General features: G+C 50.5%; 10 protein-coding genes across 10 annotated transcripts; 2 read left to right on the top strand and 8 right to left on the bottom strand.

Moving 5' to 3' along the window:
* Positions 1–182: 182 nt before the first annotated feature.
* HO173_011161 (uncharacterized protein) lies at positions 183–929 on the bottom strand (the record flags this gene model as incomplete). The annotated part of the gene is made up of 3 exons (XM_037313043.1): positions 183–421; positions 498–576; positions 639–929. The coding sequence occupies 3 exons, from the start codon at positions 927–929 to the stop codon at positions 183–185; spliced, it is 609 nt and encodes a 202-aa protein (XP_037160092.1).
* A 1,421-nt stretch (positions 930–2,350) lies between these two features.
* Positions 2,351–3,376, bottom strand: HO173_011162 (uncharacterized protein; the record flags this gene model as incomplete). Its single annotated transcript, XM_037313044.1, has 1 exon — positions 2,351–3,376. The coding sequence occupies one exon, from the start codon at positions 3,374–3,376 to the stop codon at positions 2,351–2,353; it is 1,026 nt and encodes a 341-aa protein (XP_037160093.1).
* Positions 3,377–3,832: 456 nt separating this feature from the next.
* HO173_011163 (uncharacterized protein) lies at positions 3,833–4,362 on the top strand (the record flags this gene model as incomplete). The annotated part of the gene is made up of 4 exons (XM_037313045.1): positions 3,833–3,913; positions 3,963–4,065; positions 4,134–4,236; positions 4,290–4,362. 4 exons carry the CDS (start codon positions 3,833–3,835, stop codon positions 4,360–4,362), a joined length of 360 nt encoding a protein of 119 aa, XP_037160094.1.
* Positions 4,363–4,541: 179 nt separating this feature from the next.
* Positions 4,542–5,636, bottom strand: HO173_011164 (uncharacterized protein; the record flags this gene model as incomplete). The annotated part of the gene is made up of 1 exon (XM_037313046.1): positions 4,542–5,636. The coding sequence occupies one exon, from the start codon at positions 5,634–5,636 to the stop codon at positions 4,542–4,544; it is 1,095 nt and encodes a 364-aa protein (XP_037160095.1).
* Positions 5,637–6,303: 667 nt separating this feature from the next.
* On the top strand, positions 6,304–7,041 carry HO173_011165 (uncharacterized protein; the record flags this gene model as incomplete). Its single annotated transcript, XM_037313047.1, has 1 exon — positions 6,304–7,041. One exon carries the CDS (start codon positions 6,304–6,306, stop codon positions 7,039–7,041), a length of 738 nt encoding a protein of 245 aa, XP_037160096.1.
* Positions 7,042–7,236: 195 nt separating this feature from the next.
* On the bottom strand, positions 7,237–7,883 carry HO173_011166 (uncharacterized protein; the record flags this gene model as incomplete). The annotated part of the gene is made up of 2 exons (XM_037313048.1): positions 7,237–7,796; positions 7,850–7,883. The coding sequence occupies 2 exons, from the start codon at positions 7,881–7,883 to the stop codon at positions 7,237–7,239; spliced, it is 594 nt and encodes a 197-aa protein (XP_037160097.1).
* A 274-nt stretch (positions 7,884–8,157) lies between these two features.
* On the bottom strand, positions 8,158–8,483 carry HO173_011167 (uncharacterized protein; the record flags this gene model as incomplete). Its single annotated transcript, XM_037313049.1, has 2 exons — positions 8,158–8,304; positions 8,355–8,483. 2 exons carry the CDS (start codon positions 8,481–8,483, stop codon positions 8,158–8,160), a joined length of 276 nt encoding a protein of 91 aa, XP_037160098.1.
* A 161-nt stretch (positions 8,484–8,644) lies between these two features.
* On the bottom strand, positions 8,645–9,082 carry HO173_011168 (uncharacterized protein; the record flags this gene model as incomplete). Its single annotated transcript, XM_037313050.1, has 1 exon — positions 8,645–9,082. One exon carries the CDS (start codon positions 9,080–9,082, stop codon positions 8,645–8,647), a length of 438 nt encoding a protein of 145 aa, XP_037160099.1.
* Positions 9,083–11,856: 2,774 nt separating this feature from the next.
* Positions 11,857–12,126, bottom strand: HO173_011169 (uncharacterized protein; the record flags this gene model as incomplete). Its single annotated transcript, XM_037313051.1, has 1 exon — positions 11,857–12,126. The coding sequence occupies one exon, from the start codon at positions 12,124–12,126 to the stop codon at positions 11,857–11,859; it is 270 nt and encodes an 89-aa protein (XP_037160100.1).
* A 47-nt stretch (positions 12,127–12,173) lies between these two features.
* On the bottom strand, positions 12,174–12,524 carry HO173_011170 (uncharacterized protein; the record flags this gene model as incomplete). The annotated part of the gene is made up of 1 exon (XM_037313052.1): positions 12,174–12,524. One exon carries the CDS (start codon positions 12,522–12,524, stop codon positions 12,174–12,176), a length of 351 nt encoding a protein of 116 aa, XP_037160101.1.
* Positions 12,525–12,640: the final 116 nt, after the last annotated feature.

Consider the following 12,640-nt stretch of genomic DNA (forward strand, 5'->3'; position numbering starts at 1 on the left):
GCATTGCCGGCGCGGATACAATACCCAGGGATCCAAACAAAGATAGACCATAACATGCATCGATTGATTCGGAGGGCTCAAACATCCGAACGTGTTCCACAGCAGCTTCCTTGCAAGAGACGTGGAGATCGATAGATTTGTTTCAACTTGGATACTACGTTCTATAGCTTCGCTTCCCAATTTCATGACCCAAAGTATTTCACCCTCTCTTCAACAGGCTTGAACGTCTTCTCTCCCGGCTGGCCGGTCGGCTTGCCGAACACCATCTGAGACTTCAAGCTCCACGTTGCCGGGACGTCGTACATGGTCTCAAGGCGAGTGTCGATCAAGGGATTGTAATGCTGAAGATTGACCCCCATGCCTTCTGCTTCGAGGGCACACCAGAGGGTGTATTGGTGCATGCCATTGGTTTGCTCGGACCCTTGAGGGGAAAAGATGTCAGCCTTTGCACTGCAGAAAGGGAAGAGGGGGCCAGATGTAAGGAAGGGGATACGTACATTGGGGAAACTTATCCTCGTAGGTCTTGTACTTCTCCTGGAACTCCCTCACGTTGGAGGTGTCCTCGTAGAAGAGGATCTGCGTCCACAACAAGTCAGCCGCAAACCCAAACACCAGGAACGGCGCGCGGCCCAACTCACGGTCCCGTACGCCTTCCTGAACCCCACCATCCTCCCCTTGGCATGCTCGAACTTGTCCGCGGGCAGTTGCACCTTGTAGACCTCCATGATGGCATCCCACAGCTCCTCGTGCTTCTCCTTCAGCACGACCACCATGCGCGTGGTCTGCGAGTGGAAGGCGCTGGGGACATGCTTGACGGTGTGGGCGACGAGCTCTTTGATGCGGGCGTCGGAGATGGTCGACTCGTTGGTGATCTGGTAGTGGGAACGACGGAGTTCGGTCGCGTCGAGGAAGGTCTTGGACTCGGCCATGGTGGATGATGTTGTGGTGAAGTGCCGTTGAGAGGTGGAGTGTGTTTGCTGAGTGGGGGTGGAGAAAGAAGAGAGGAAGGCGGCCGGAAGAGCATTTTTATACGAGTGGTGGGGTAAGTATTGTCGAGCGGAATTGACGAGGGGTGCAGATTGCCTAAGCAATTGTCGCGCCTGGTGCATGGCCATGTTACGGACTTCGGGGGATTGGAATACTACTGCTAGAATAAGCAGCGTTAAGGCTCCAATTGAGGCGCCGGTCCGCTGCATCTTAAGCACTCTACTCGTATCACGAACAGACGGCACCGTCGAATAGTAATGGGTGAGATTTTCATAATTATTACCCTCGGCTCTGCTCACGGTCCGACACCGTTGGATGAGAAATACGATGTTGAAATTTGGGCGTAAACATACTTTACATTATTGATAATCTCTTGGCGTTCCTTGGTCAGCAATATTTCATGCATCGGGAACCGTTCCGCCCATACTTCTCCGCCCTCCCACCTCTTGGCTCTCCGGGACAATGGCGCGTAACACGCTCCACCCTCATCCAAACCCAACGCCGCCATCATCCAGAAGACACTGCCTCCCATAACAATCTTTGCCGGCCAAGGATCGCACAAGTTCAATGACATCGTCTCCTATCAGACTCTCTCATGGGCACAGCAAGTGGTAGCAGAGGAGCATGGGATTGGAGAGGGAATGGACCGTTGATGATCGCGCCTGCAATTTGGGAGGTCCTTGAGAATGGGCTTCGGGGAGAAGGAGAGCAGTGGGCTCTTACGTAGTTTGCGAAGACGCTGTTTACGCTTGCGGGGGTTGATGTATACTCGAGGAGGAAAGGAGGGTTTTCTGAAGCTGTGATCGCTGGGTTCAAAGAGGTCTTGGCTGAAATTGAGATCATGGGGGTAAAGAGGCTGGCGGGTGAGATCTTTGAGGTCGAGAAGGGATTGAAGGTCACAGAGCGTGCACAGTAGATATTTGGACACAGACAGGCCACAAGCACTTGTACTAGCCACCCATCGCCACCGAGTCTCATTACTGTTAATCGGCAGCGGGCTTTTGGACATATCGAGCACGAGTGAATAAGGCAAGGACAGCTTGCGAGCTCCAAATTTTGGATGGGGTGGGGGTGGGACGAGAGGTGGGGACAGAGTCATGCTGAGCAATCGGTCCAACGACTTCAGGGCCCTCGGATCTGGCATACCCAGATTTTGTACCACGACGCATGAAAGGAATTGATGGTTTCGACGCAGGGGTCAGGGGTCTCTGTTTGGCTTCAATCTCAAACTGTTACAACAAACGGAAGGAGAGGATGGAGACATCTGCTCGATTTAATTAGATGATCAGCTCGAAGAACGGGTCGAATTGTTGTTGGCGAAAAGCCGCAGGGATTGTTTGAAGGTGTCTTTTGTATTCCAGCGTCAAGCCAGTTGACAAAGGTTCTCAGCCACTGATTTCTCGTTTTCCGTGGCTGTGTACCACCCTCCGTCAATCAAATGCCTCTCCAAGCCTCTCCAATACTCCGCCTTCCCCTTTCCAGTCTTAAGATCCAAGTCCCCAAGTCTGGCGTCAATGGAACTCTGGCCAATTTTTAGGTACAACGTACAGTCTCGCAACGTCATTGCAGCGAGAATATCCTGCGAGGTGACGTTGGCTTTCAATACTCCTTTGGGATCCTTGTCCATTTGAAGTTGCTTTAAGCGACGCAACAGTGGATCCTTAAGCAAGAAGTCGCGAATTCGACCTAGCATATCCCTCTTTGAACCGCTGTAATCCTGCAGTCGGTGGGGATCCAGACCCATGACGCGGCACACAGCGATAATGATTTTATCTTCGTCCATCAAGTCGAGCGGGCATAGACCTTGCTTGGATCCTTTTTTCATAGCTCTCAATGCACACGTGCGACATCTCTTCGATTTCGGCGGAGCAGATGGTGACTGAGCCAACCATTTCGGCTTGAATTCGAAGAACTTGAAAGTGTCGTCGTTGCAAGACATATCAGTGACCAACATCCCATGCATCTCATCCTCAGCTAGATAGACATCGTGGCGCTTCGCAGGTCTAGCGCCGTTCCTTTCCATCTCGCGTAATCTGGCGTTGCAGTCTATTAGGAGATCTTTTGAGGGCTGAAATAGTATTTGCTGGACGACGTTCTCGGATGGAAAGAGAGGTTTGATCATGTTTTCGAAGTGGTTCTGGGACGCGGCGACTGGAGTAGTAGAAGATGTCTTTTTCCTGAGGCGGACTAGCTTAGCTTCGAGACAAGGGTCCATGTGGAGTGGCTCGATGTCGGTTGGTGGAGGGGTGTTGGGGCCATAGCTTTCGAAGTTGAGGTCTGCGGAGATGCTTGGGTCCAGAGGAAGGCTTCGTATCCTGTAGACTACATTTGCTGCTCCCTCCGCTAGGTACACGAGTTGCACTCCATCATCAAGGCCGATAGTGAGCATGATTTATCAACGGCGGCTGTATTTGGGTAGTGGTCCCAGAATGGTTTAAGCAGAGTATGAAAAGTCTACTCAAATGACAACCTCCCAGACGAATAACGTGGTAGAACGAGGGTCTCAACACCCGACGCAGTTAAGGCAACGATATCAAGTAAGTATGCCGGACTGGAACGCTAGACAGAGCGTCGTCGAGGCTTGCACTTGAAATACAACAGAGAGTACATTTGACAGAACAAGAAGAGAGCACAATCAAAGCAAAGAGCCACCCAAGGTATCGAACAACGATTTCGTCAACGAAAACCGTACCGCAAAACGGAAAGAAGTCACGAAATGGAAGAAGAATTTTTTCGACAAAGTATATTCGAAACGTGAACAAAGCGGCCTTGGCATGGTCTTTATGCGTAACTATTAACGTTCAGCACCGCGCCTTCGAAAATCTCACGAACATCAAGTCCCGCAATGATGGCTCCTCCAAAAGATCTTGACCTCGAAACCCTCGCAACCCCCGAGAATTGCGTAGCAGACTTCTGCCTCATCCCTGTATTTCTCCAGCTGCGGCTACAGGTGTCCAGGTCTAATCCTGCAGCAGATTGGGACCACGGTGTCAGTGTCGCAAGAAGTTGCAGATGTTCAGCGCTTGATGCAAAAGAGCCATCTCAGCTATTCGATGCATTCCGCAGGAACGACTGTGGGTGAGTGATGATTCATTATTATTGCGAAGCTAAGATGATATGTGGGGCAAGGCTGACCCTGGCTGCAGAAGGTCCTTGGGATGATGTGATGCGTCTCATTGGTCAGGCGCATTTTATGTTGCACCAAAAAGGGATCGTGAGGATACAGACTGATATTAGGGTCGGTTCAAGGTATGATAGCCAAAATAAAGCATTCGAGTCTTACGAACGCTCACAAGTCGCAGGACGGATAAGAAACAGAAGTTCAGCGAGAAGGTAACGGCCGTGAATGAAATTCTAGCAGCCGATGTCAAGTGATGATGAAAGCTATGCCTCGATCATATATGCACATTTATGAGGGATGAATATGCTAGCAAAGACACGCCCCACGCTATGCAGTATGTCCTTCCCAATGTAACGCTCCCAATGCAGCCCTCGCTATGCAATACCAAATCTTTCCTTCGTAATTTTTCCTCGCTTCGTCATCATTTCCCATGTCATATCTGATGTGCGAGCCACGTAACAAACAGTACAGCCAGCCAGCCATAGCTGCCGAATCCGAGGTTCGAAATGCCGCTAGCGCCGCTGCTTGAGGTAGGGGTGACTGAAGGCTGGGTCTGTCCTACTGCGGTCGTTGATATCCCATTCAAACCGTTGACTACGCTGATGGCAGAACCCTCATCAAAGAAGTCGACGAGCAGGAATGCAGGGGCCTTGCCGTAAGCGGCGGAGCAATCAGAGGCTGCGACCCCTAAGCTTCCAGCGCCTGTCTTGCCGTTGGTTGTGGTGACATTCGCAGTATCTGGGATGTCGATACCCAACCCTTCGTTTGTGTCGAGGAAATGGTTCACAAGTGGCAAACGCCCAGATGATATGGCTGTGGCCGTCTGCCCGAATACCGCTGGTGGCCTATCTGCGACGCAAGAGAAATTGGACGAGCTGGTCACGTTGTACGGATTCTCAAACACAAAAGTGAACTCGTCAAGTAGGTAGGGAGCGACTGTATTCGTCGAAGGGTCTAAATCCGCCACGAAGGTCACCAGCCGAGAATTGTTGGAGATCATCTCTTGCAGAGTAGGCCAGGTAGCTAAGGCGGTAGTGCTTGAAGGCGGCTGGTACCCGTAAGAAGTAATATTTGCGGCTTCGAACTCTGCCTTGAGATCCTCTGCTGATGCGTCGTCCGAATTCACCAATAGGATCGTGACCACGTCGTTAGGATTATCGTCCATCCACGTCTTAATCGTCGATAACCAAGCACTCAGCGTCCCGGCATCCAGCAAGCTGCAGCTAGTATGGCAGAGATGCCATGCCCCATTATTGTTATGAACTTGTGCAGTGAGAAGGCGGACGCCAGCTGCGAGCTGAGCTACACTGTTGACGTTCTGATTGCCGGCATCGCTGAACGTTATGCTGTTGGAAGCGGAGGCATTGTTGAGGAAGGGACTGTCGTGGGCACCGAGCTGTGTGATATTGGAGTAGGCTCTTGAGCAGAGTTGTGGAGAGTTGTTGCAAGCAATGGTCGCATTCCGCGCAGTGAGGATGGCACCCAAGGCTGCCTGAATTATCAGAGACCAGCAGAGAATACTTTGCATCTTGTATAGCTTGGGTAAGATGATTAATAGGGGTAGAAGAGGCAAATGGTCAGTTCAGCAGCAAGGACTATTGTGGACCTGAGCGAGTAAACAGGCAAGGCAAAATTTCATCAGTGTTGTAACGACTGGGGATGCGGATGAAGAGAAGAAGAAGAAGAGCAGGAGGAAGAAAGAAGATGCTGAATTGTACTTGGATCCCATCAAGTAGTGCTGATCAACAGAGACGAGACCTTTGAACAAGGCGCTGGTTTTGCCACCCATATTCCCAGACTCGTAAGCTCGCCGATGTCCCGGGCGGGTCTCTCTCTTCCTGCCTTCCTGCAGCTCGCTCAGCCTTCATCGTATGACTGGACGAAGTCTTTTCCATACGATGCAGGGACACCGCCAACCTCACACACACCGAGGCTGGTGTTGATTACCAGCCATCCAATTCATGTGAAGGGGTGTGCTGATGACGGGCACGAGTGGGGCAAGATCGAAATAAGCAGGTTTATTTTTAATCGACACTAGCGGATCGCGGCAGCGGCCAGATGAGACTGCCAAGAATTTACCAATTTTTGAAAGCTTCCCCACACAAAGGAACATCAACCCTCCCATTCTCTTCCCTACACACACACACACGCGACATATTTCAAACCAATCATCATATATATTGCACCTATCCATCATGTCCGCCGCATCTTACTACGACAAGGCCGCCACCCAAGAGGAGACCTCTCACCTCTCATCGACCTCTGGACAGCAACCCGGCCCAATGCATTCCGGCACGCAGAGCTACGGCCAAGACATGCGCGAAGGCATGAACGAGCAACAGCAGCAGCGTGGTGTCCCTCAAGAGGGCTACAATCAGCAGAGCGGTAATGGCATCTACAATGGACAGGAGCCGAACATGGGCAACACCAACTATGCGCAGGGTGCTCAGCAGATGAACGGCAACAACAACTATGCGCAAGGTGCTCAACAGATGGAAGGCAACGGAGCACAGGGAGCTGTGGCCGATGATAGAGACACTATTACCAAATGTAATGATAATCCGCCAGACTACAAGAAAAATGATATCAGGAACTCTCTCTTTGATAAATATATGTTCGATTATGTTGTCAAACGATTTGATTGCACGCGCTGGCTTGCCACTGACCGACGCAGTACAAATATCACTTTTCTAATCTGTTGCTTTGTGTCTACAATAGTGCTAGACAGGATCGAGAAGAAGTTCGGTGGCGATCGCTTCAACAATCCTGAGAACGCGGAGAAGAACAAGGAGTTGAATGCCAACATTCTCAAGAGGGTGAAACAAGTTATGGGGATGGTGATGCGAGTACTGTCACTATCGTTGCAACAAGGCGCGTCGCTGACAATATGCAGGCAGAGGGGCCCCGGCATGCTGATGAATATGGTGAAGTGAGATGGATACCCATGGATGAGGGGTTGGCGAGGAAGGTCACCGATTGAGATTTCTGTATGAGGGTCCATTATAAGCATAAACGAAAGATACCAAGCCAATAAGAGGCCATCAATTTTAATAGCAAATGCAATTCCTTTTCAAGACAGCCGCGCCGGGGGTTTCCATACTGTCAATAATGTGTGTAGTGATCCCAAGCTAGCAGCTGATATCCCTTTGTCCAAGCTTGCCACTGAGAATAAATACAGATGCAAATCTCGACGCCCGAGCCACGCATCTTGTCAGGCGAGCCAACTGTCTGAAGTTTGACAACGTCTGTTCAACCGGCGCCGGCAGCTGCCCTTGAATGATACGATAATCGTACTCCGAGCCGCCATCGTCACTCGCCTTGAGATATTCAAACCACGTGATGGACTTGTAGCAAGGAAATCTATTCAGATCCACATCACTGAGCTGGGAAACCCAAGCTTCTTTCGCCTCAAGGGTGCCACCGTTGAAAGAGCCAGTCTCTCCGATGCAAAAGTGCTTGTTGTAGCGAGCAGCGAACCCATCACAGAAAGCGCCATACACGCTGGCGAAGGCTGTCTCGGCTGGAGGGTAGTCGTCCATGCCAACGATGTCGACATACTCAGCTCCAGGCCAGCAGGGTTGGATGTTCTCAACAGTGTCGTAATTTGGGCACCAGAATATGAGGGGTTTGGAGTTGTTGGCTACAGCAGCGTGGACTTTCTGCCAGGCGGTGACGAATTCGTCCGTAGCTATTATGCATTGAATCAGTCCCATCTTGGATATCTGCCTCGTCGGTACTTACTGCCTCCGGCATAGACTTGCCCCTTGCCTGGCATACCAATTCATTTCATGCGCGGAACGAAGCCAGAGTTCAATGCCTTGGGAAGTGAAACGTTCTAACACAATTTGATCCGCAACGATTGAAGTGATGTCCAAGAACTTGAATTTGGTTGGCATGATAACTGGTATGAATACAGTGCCGGACTGCACGATGTCTCCCTTGATGCTATCGAACTGCTCGCCGATGTAAGGAAGCCCGCTGATCTGGGGATTGTATCCGTAGCTGTTCTCAGTGAGCACAAGATTGAACAGTCTTATGACGATGAGATCTTACGTGCTAGCGTGTTTGCCTGTGAGTCCATTGATGGTGGACATCAACGTACTACTCCGCCGGTTACAACAGTTAGGTAAGAATCCCCAATAAACTCCTCCAAAGCTTTGCATGCCACCTAGGGCGAGATCATTGCCGCAAGCATCCTAGATTGGTTCAGAATCTGCAGTTTCCAATGGGTTCAGCAGGTGCGTACCTTTCCTTCTAGCATCGCAGCGCAGCTGCCATCGATGATAAGAATGACCAAAGTAGACAGCTCGACCTTCATCTTTCCGGCAAGCGATGCCAGTAATTTCTGGTGTGCGGTACGCTTGGAAGGGAGCATGTACGGCTACTTCTGGAGTGAATGAAGTTAAATGTTCTTGACTCTCAGCAAACGGCGCGAACGGCCGATATACTCAAGAATAGCGTATATTGTTCACCATGTTGTGAACCCGTGTTTCCCAATATACTTGGACAGCCTCAGGAGACATACACGGGTCGTAATCAATGCCTCACTGCAGAGCAACGATGGCTTGATTGAGAAGGAGGGCCAAACAAACACGATGAAAGACTGCATTTTCCGGCAGACATGCCAGAGCCGAAGCTCAATCGCCTCGTGTTTATCAGGATGGGCGGAAGTTGCAAAGGATCGGAATGTCCAAGCACGAGCTCGTCGGCTGCAGGATTTGCTTCAAGAATCATATCGTCCACCCGGCTCAAGCCTCTTTCGGGCCCCGTCAAATAAAATCCACATGGCTTTGGCTGCCGCAGGAATTCCGAGCAGACAGATGCATAGGCCATACAAAGCGCACTCTCAATAGACGAGCAGGCAGAGAGACTGAAGGTGTACGGTGGCCTGTGAAAAGATGTGAGTGGGTCTTCAACGCCTCCTTGGCCACGATCCAAGAGGAGACCACGTGGTATGAGACCTTCGGCAGCCATCTTGTCAATACCTTAAAAAACCGGCCGTCTACACATTCGGAAGGATCCAAATGTAGCCGTCAGCTGAGAGGTGAGCAAGTAGGGTGCATGCATACGGTTGGCCTCGTCATTGCAGCTCTCATTATACATGTCAAGCTGGCACTCAAAAAATGGGGTTGCATTGGGAAGCTTGAGTATGAGCGTGTCAACGGATGCCGTCTAGAAGGCATGGTTCCTTGATGCGTTGGAGAAGAGCGGCCAGGGGCCAAATGTCACGAACTGCTGGTCTACTTCCTGACCTGGAAATACCTCGCCGCAGCTGACTAAGCCTTAGGCAACGCTTGACTGCGACTAAGCAATCGGAAGAGGTCAACATTAGGGTTCCCAGAACTCTAAGGTACTTTGCCTACCTTAAGGCTGAACGTCGACGTTAGGTAAGGCTACAGAATGATGTGCATGAGAACGGGCACTTACCGAGTGCCAAGTGGCGATGCGCGATGACCGTCAGAATGCATTCGTGACAGTAATGACAGTAATTACATTCTGGCCGTTGCACTGTATCTCTGTAATCTCCGGATAGAGTTCCTCCGAGCGTGACTAAGCCATTTGTTGGCTGAAAATGCTCCAAAGTGAGGTCTTGGCGGTCTGCGGGCAGAGATCCTGTAGAGAAACAAGCCAAATATACATTCTCCATATATTCTTTTATATCATTAGTATGCCTCCCACCCTTGACTATACCGTCCGCTGTTCGCATCACAGTGCATGGAAATGATGCGCCAGGTTGTTTCTCTCGTGGTCGGCCTTTTTGAATACCGTTATTTGATAGCGAAATTTTTTTCAAAACCCTGGAATCTCCGAAAAACCCTGAAAGTGCCTCAAACATCGGGGTGTACATGTGTAGCCACTACCTATCGGGTTAGCTGTGGCCTCTTTTGCTATGCCGTCCCGACATTTGAAAGTCTGGGTGCCAAGAGATGGCGAGGGCAGGACAGCGGATTTTTCGTAATGGTCTAACGGTCTAACGACCCGACCCGCCAATGTTGGCCCTAGGTGAATTGGTCACAGACACAGTTACTATGAACATTCTATCCTTTCACTCGAAACACGAGATTCTCTTTCTATCTATACATACTTATACTAGTCTCTCCTGCACTGCCCAAGAATTGCGTTCCTGACGGCGTATAGCTGACTTCGTTTGCGTAATTGAATGCAGGCACTTTATCCCACACCCCCATCCCCCTTCGTCTCCCATCCAAACCAAACCTCCTCGCTCTACTCAGAACCCCTGACTTACCACGGGTGAATTCCGTTGAAACATCTGAATAACGAACCTAGGACTGCCCGAAATCTGAGAGGCCGTTGACTTCCCAGCCGACTACGATGGAGCATACCGCCGTGCCGTACCACAGCGATGAGAGTCGCCACTACGGCTATGGTGCTCCTTCTGATTCCATGGGCAGCGTTCAGCTCAGGGCATTCGGCCCCCAAGAGTTCACGGGAGTAAACCGGGCGCGCTCGATGTCTTCTTGGCTAATATCAGAGAAATCCTACCGCATATATCGCGAAATTGCCAGAGTTTGGCATCACTGGTTGAGGTGAGGGTCTTCGTCTGTCTGCTTCTGAAAGTTCAATCAACACTCTTCTCTAAGCACTTACTACTATCTCGAAGTGAATCTTTCTTGAGGCATTGCTCATTCCAATCATGTTTGGGGCTTGATATCGAGATGAGCCTTTGCTGCGTTTCGAAACCTCGAAGCCCGCACTTCCAAACAATGGTTCTGTTGGAAGCGTACATCTTGTTATCTTATATCTGTGAGAAGCTGGCGTCGAAGGCCTTCGTTTCTCTGGCTTTCGATGATCTTCATTATAGATACAGTCAATCTGACTAATAAATCTATCTCTTTCTTGGTATTCTTTTCTGGTTACCATCGCTAATTCAAGCTTGCTGCAAACACTACTGCAATGTCTCTGCACAACAAATATGAGAGAATGAAGGATGGCGTTGAAGAGTTCAACCACCAAGTATGTCCAGACAAATGATTTGTGCCATCTGCGTTGCGCCATCTGCGTTGCGCCTGCCCCTGTCACAGCTTACAAGTGCTGTAGCATCACCTCAAAAGTCCCACCCACAAGAGAGATGTATCCTCTAGAAGAATGCAATTCGACCAAGCCAGGTGCATGGAACCTCCGAAGGCCTTTACTACGACTAGCTTCCGCTTATATCCGATCTGTGCCGTCGGCTTTTTATGCTCCACTATGAGTGGCTATGACAGCTCCCTACTGGACGGACTTCTGCAGAACCACGCTTTCAGAACCTACTTCCATGGGTCCAATAAGGGTATTTGGATGGGAATTGTCTCTTTGCTGTACCAAATCGGCTTTATCGTCGCAGTCCCGTTCTCGGGTCCCGCCTTGGATACGTGGGGTCGCAGAAAGGGCATCTTCATCGGCGTCTGTACTGTCATGACAGGTACTTCTATTCAGGGTACGACGATATACACCCACAGCTTCTCTCATTTCATGATCGGCCGATTCTTCTTAGGCTTTGGGGCTCAGCTGGCTACTTGCGGTGGTCCAATATACGTCGTGGAGATGTGCCATCCCGCCTACCGAGGCGTCGTCACTGGTCTCTACAACACCTTCTGGTAAGCTGCCAGTCATACCTATAGTCACTAGGCTAACCTTTGCTCGCGTCGATGTCAGAGAGAATGGATCTTCTATCCTCTCGCCCATCGGATTTTCGAGCATCAGGATCAGGATCCGGTCGCAGTAATCCGGCCAGTATTTGGTTCCTGCTAAATGGAGGATGGGAGGTAAACAGCGACCGAAGATACGACCTGTTGCTTTGCCAGGTTGTAGCCATGTCCAACCGGGCGATGGAGATTGTTCTCCAGGTCGCCGGGAGTCGGTGTCAAAGTCAGGCAATTTTGCGGCCCATTTGAAGGACCTTGGCATGGGGCCGATTGGCCTGCCGGCTGAACTCTGAAGCACGTAGAAGAGATGGTCGCTGGTGAACGGCAATGGCTGTGGGTAATCCCCCAACTCTGTGACGGCGGCGCTGCCATAGAAGGTTCGAAGACCGACCTGTGTGAAAAAGGTATGATGCAAGACACTAATTATCAGAGTATCCGCAAAAGATCTTCGGGTTCGCTTTGATGAGCCCGTAGTCTAAGTGTGGTAACAGCTCGTTCGCGTGACTGCCACCGACGGTGCAGATGATGGCTTTGATTGATTGATCTGCGAAGGCAGTGTGGATCTCTTCGCATCGCTGTAGGTTTGAGTCTCTGAAGGTGACAGGTTCGGAGTCGTTGGATATGACCTTGACGCGGTAGCCTAGGCGTTCTAGATGCGACTTTGCGCGTTCAAGGGGAGCCGGGAAGACGTGGTTGAGGCGTGCTGGAGGTGATATGAAGGCTATTGTGTCGCCTCTACGGAGGGCGAGAGGAATTGTTCCACTTACCATGATATCTTCGTGACAAATTAGCTCAATGCTCACATCGCATTGCATTGCTTCACTTTGTACGTGGTAGTGAGATGACCAATGTCGTCAAGACTTTTTCAACAAGCTTCGCCTTAACA

This window comes from Letharia columbiana, assembly GCF_014066305.1.
Source record: "Letharia columbiana isolate WasteWater2 chromosome Unknown Sc0000057_s0, whole genome shotgun sequence".
In the NCBI taxonomy this organism is placed as follows: Eukaryota; Fungi; Ascomycota; class Lecanoromycetes; order Lecanorales; family Parmeliaceae; genus Letharia; species Letharia columbiana.